Below are 3,179 nucleotides of genomic sequence, written 5' to 3'. Positions count from 1 at the left end.
TCATCCGTGTTTCAAGTCTTCCACAAGCTAGCCCTCCATGCAACCTCTCTCAGCTCCCTTGCTTTGCTCCTAGCGGTTCTCCCTTCGTCACCTCCCATCATCTCCCTCACAGCTACTTCCACCCTCTCCCGATTGCTTTTGCAGTCCAGAATGCACTTCAGATTGGTGCTCTGATCTGCCCCTTGTGGAAAGCCTATCATAGGAACTCCCATATACAAGCTCTCTAAGGTGGAATTCCATCCGCAGCTTCTTCCCTGTGTACTGGTTTGGAAGCCCTCAGGTAGGAGGTCTTGCAAACTGCCACTCTTCGCCTCGTCAGGACGAATTACCTACAGAAAACGCTCTTGGCTGGCCTCTAAGCCAAGGGCCAGCTCTTTTAATACCTCGTCTCCGGGAGAGAAAACTCTTATGACACGTACAAGACGGAGGATTCCTCTTGCGCATCCAGCCACTCCAGGCAAGCATCATCTTCTGGAAGAAGGCTCGCCTCCCGGAACAATTTTTTCCTGGAACCGTTAGTGATTAAAGAACCGATGGCGTCAACGCGGACATGTTTTGCTCTTAAAGCATTGATAACAGGGCTTTCGAGATCATAAAACGAGTGGACAAGCACTCTGTCAGCTTCCTTAAGATGCGAAAAGATGGAAGAAAAAAAATGAAACCTAGGACTGTTGAGGTCGTCGCAGGAGATTCTGTAAAGGCAATCGCTAAGGCGGAACGGAGGCAAGCCGGGGATGAAGTCGACTATCTTCTCATCTGATGAGTAACAATTAGCACCATGGTCAATCACCTATAAGGTGAAGGCAGCTGGATGCCAGAAGCTGCATCTGATCGACTCTTACGAATATACTTATGTGTAAACTTACCAGACAATAAGGGGAGGTAACCTTTAGCAACAAGCTCCGGAATGTGGAACCCCATGGAAAACGCAGTGGCAGACTGAGGCCAAACTACAATCCTGGGGATCCCGTGCTTCAGAGCCACATCATGGGTCCAAGGCAGGAAGCTGTCGGTCAAGAAGCAGGAGGGCGGGTAGTGGTCCTCGTGGGCGAGCTTTTGCAGGAGCGTCTCGAGGCCGTGCTGCATGAGGGGGAAGGACTCGAACATTTGGGCGCGGGAGGGGGTTTGGGTGTGATCGGTGGGCAAAAATCAGGCACAACATGGATGCGAGGGGTTGGGGAGGAGGGGGAAGGATGGGGAGCTACAGGACGACGGGAGAGGAGGAAGGAGGTACGCGAGCAGTGGACGAGGGTGACGAAGACGCCGGTAGTGGGCGAGGAAGGTAAGAGGATTGACGTGGCTCGGAACGGGGAGGGGGAAGACGACGACATGGGGAGTAGGGGTCGAAGAAGCCATGGCTTTCTTCAACCTTCTCAAGATTGACCATGAAGATGATGGAGACTAGGTATCAACGCTCAAAGAAGAAAGAAGACATGATTTATGATTGGTCTCCGTTTCTTTTCAAAAATGTGATAACATGCTAGGATTGAGGTTCAATTTCAAGTTAGTAGTTTACCTCCTCCACGAGAGAAAGGCTCCCTCCTGCAAATTAATTTTGTTTCACAAGTTGCATCACTTGTCTACGACGGGTTAGAGACCCGCTCTATTGGATCTCAAGGTGGTATCTTATAATAAACAAAAAATCAAGTTTCAAACTTACTCAACAAATGCAATGCAATTTATTAGGGGAGCTCTATGTAGATCTATTGTATCCTTTAGAATTTGTTGTCCTTGCTCTATACTCAACAAACACAATTTAACTTATTAGGGGAGCTATCTCATAGCATACATATACTTGAGCATTCGTGCACATATGTGATACACAAATGCATATATATGTGCATCATGTACACACATATATTCATATGCATATAGGAAGTGACCCCCCCTCCCCCCCCCACATATATATATATATATATATATATATAAGGAAAGAGAGAGAGAGAGAGAGAGAGAGAGAGAGAGAGAGAGAAGCTCCTTTTGGCACATGCATTCTTAAATTGCTAATCAATTCACTTTGCATACTTGGATTGGCTTTTGACATTTTGTTCAAGTCTTCCTTTCATTTTATTGACCTTCCATCTCCTCCTTCCTCCCAAAGGTGAACTTCCATCTCCTCCATTCCATTGACCTTCTATCTCCTTCTTCCTCCCAAAGCAGCCTCTTGTCTTTCCACCTCCTCCCCACTCAAAGCTTGCCGCTTGTCTTTCCACCTCCTTTCCTCTCCAAGCCTCCATCCAAGAGCTTCTTCTTTGTGACACATGGCCAACTCTTCTCCTCCAAGCTGCCACGTGTCCTCTCCTTTTTTTTCTCGTGTTCGTGGTTCATAGGTTATAGAAAGATTATTCCCCCTTTGTTCCTAGGGCACCCCTTTAGTCGACACTTGATGAGGATTTTGTGAATTTCCAAGTCATCCTAATTTTCAAGAATTTCCCGGTCATTTCTTCTCCCCTTGCATCCTTCCACTCGCTCTCAGACAAACATGGAAGTTTTTCTCCTACCAGGAATGTTTCCTCCTTGGTCTTCATATTGCCTATTGTTTGCAGTTCATCTATGCCAAGCGCAAGCCTCTGCGCCTCTTCTCAAATGTTCTGAGCTTGTCCTCCTTCAGGCTTCCCAAGCAACCTTGGTAGTCATCGTTTTTCAGGTCACCAAGGCTAAGCGAAAGTCTACAGAGGCATGTTTGGAAATTATCATTAGCAGTATCGAAAGTTGTTCATGACCGTCTGAGGAGGTGTTGCATCCATCTAGTACTGCTTACTTTTCATTTTCTCCATGCTAAGCTTCGTGAGATGGTTTATTTCTCAAAATTGGGTCTTCAACTCTGTACTTGGGAGCCAAATTTTGTGCACCTCTGCTTACTTTCTCAAAAGGCCATGTCCTCCCGCTCTTTTACCACGTATGTGATTCATAAGCAAATACCTTTGAACTTTACGTTAGTCTCGTCTTTATGAAGTCACCATTGGCCTTGCAATGGACTATGGATTCTACAGTTGTTCAGAGGAGACATTGTCACATGCTCGAGCCTTTGGAAATTCCTCTTGGTCTATGGAGAAGATTCTTCATTCTTGAGAGAAGGCTCGTAGCTAGTCTAACATTCCAAAGACAAGACCCATAACTTGACATGTAATATTTTCCTAGAGTGATGTTAGGATGGCGAGGGTGGAGAAGGTCTAGTA

At 46.3% G+C, this 3,179-nt stretch overlaps 1 protein-coding gene across 1 annotated transcript; it reads right to left on the bottom strand.

Moving 5' to 3' along the window:
* Positions 1-248: 248 nt before the first annotated feature.
* On the bottom strand, positions 249-1,106 carry LOC147904750 (linamarin synthase 2-like). Its single transcript, XM_087398386.1, has 2 exons — positions 867-1,106; positions 249-756 (listed from the first exon to the last, which is right to left on the bottom strand). Exons 1-2 carry the CDS (start codon positions 1,084-1,086, stop codon positions 407-409), a joined length of 570 nt encoding a protein of 189 aa, XP_087254512.1. The 5' UTR covers positions 1,087-1,106; the 3' UTR covers positions 249-406.
* Between the last annotated feature and the right edge of the window lie 2,073 nt (positions 1,107-3,179).

The sequence above is a fragment of the Dipteris shenzhenensis genome, chromosome 2 (genome assembly GCF_047967505.1).
Source record: "Dipteris shenzhenensis isolate YYH24624 ecotype China chromosome 2, Dip_SZ_1.0, whole genome shotgun sequence".
Taxonomy (NCBI): domain Eukaryota; kingdom Viridiplantae; phylum Streptophyta; class Polypodiopsida; order Gleicheniales; family Dipteridaceae; genus Dipteris; species Dipteris shenzhenensis.
This window is presented reverse-complemented; position numbering and strand designations above follow the sequence as displayed.

Coding starts and splice junctions, on each gene's coding strand:
- LOC147904750 (XM_087398386.1), bottom strand. CDS start 1,086: ATGCAGCACGGCCTCGAGACGCTCCTGCAAAAGCTCGCCCACGAGGAC. Junction 757..866: donor TTACCTCCCCTTATTGTCTG/GTAAGTTTACAC, acceptor GTTACTCATCAG/ATGAGAAGATAGTCGACTTC.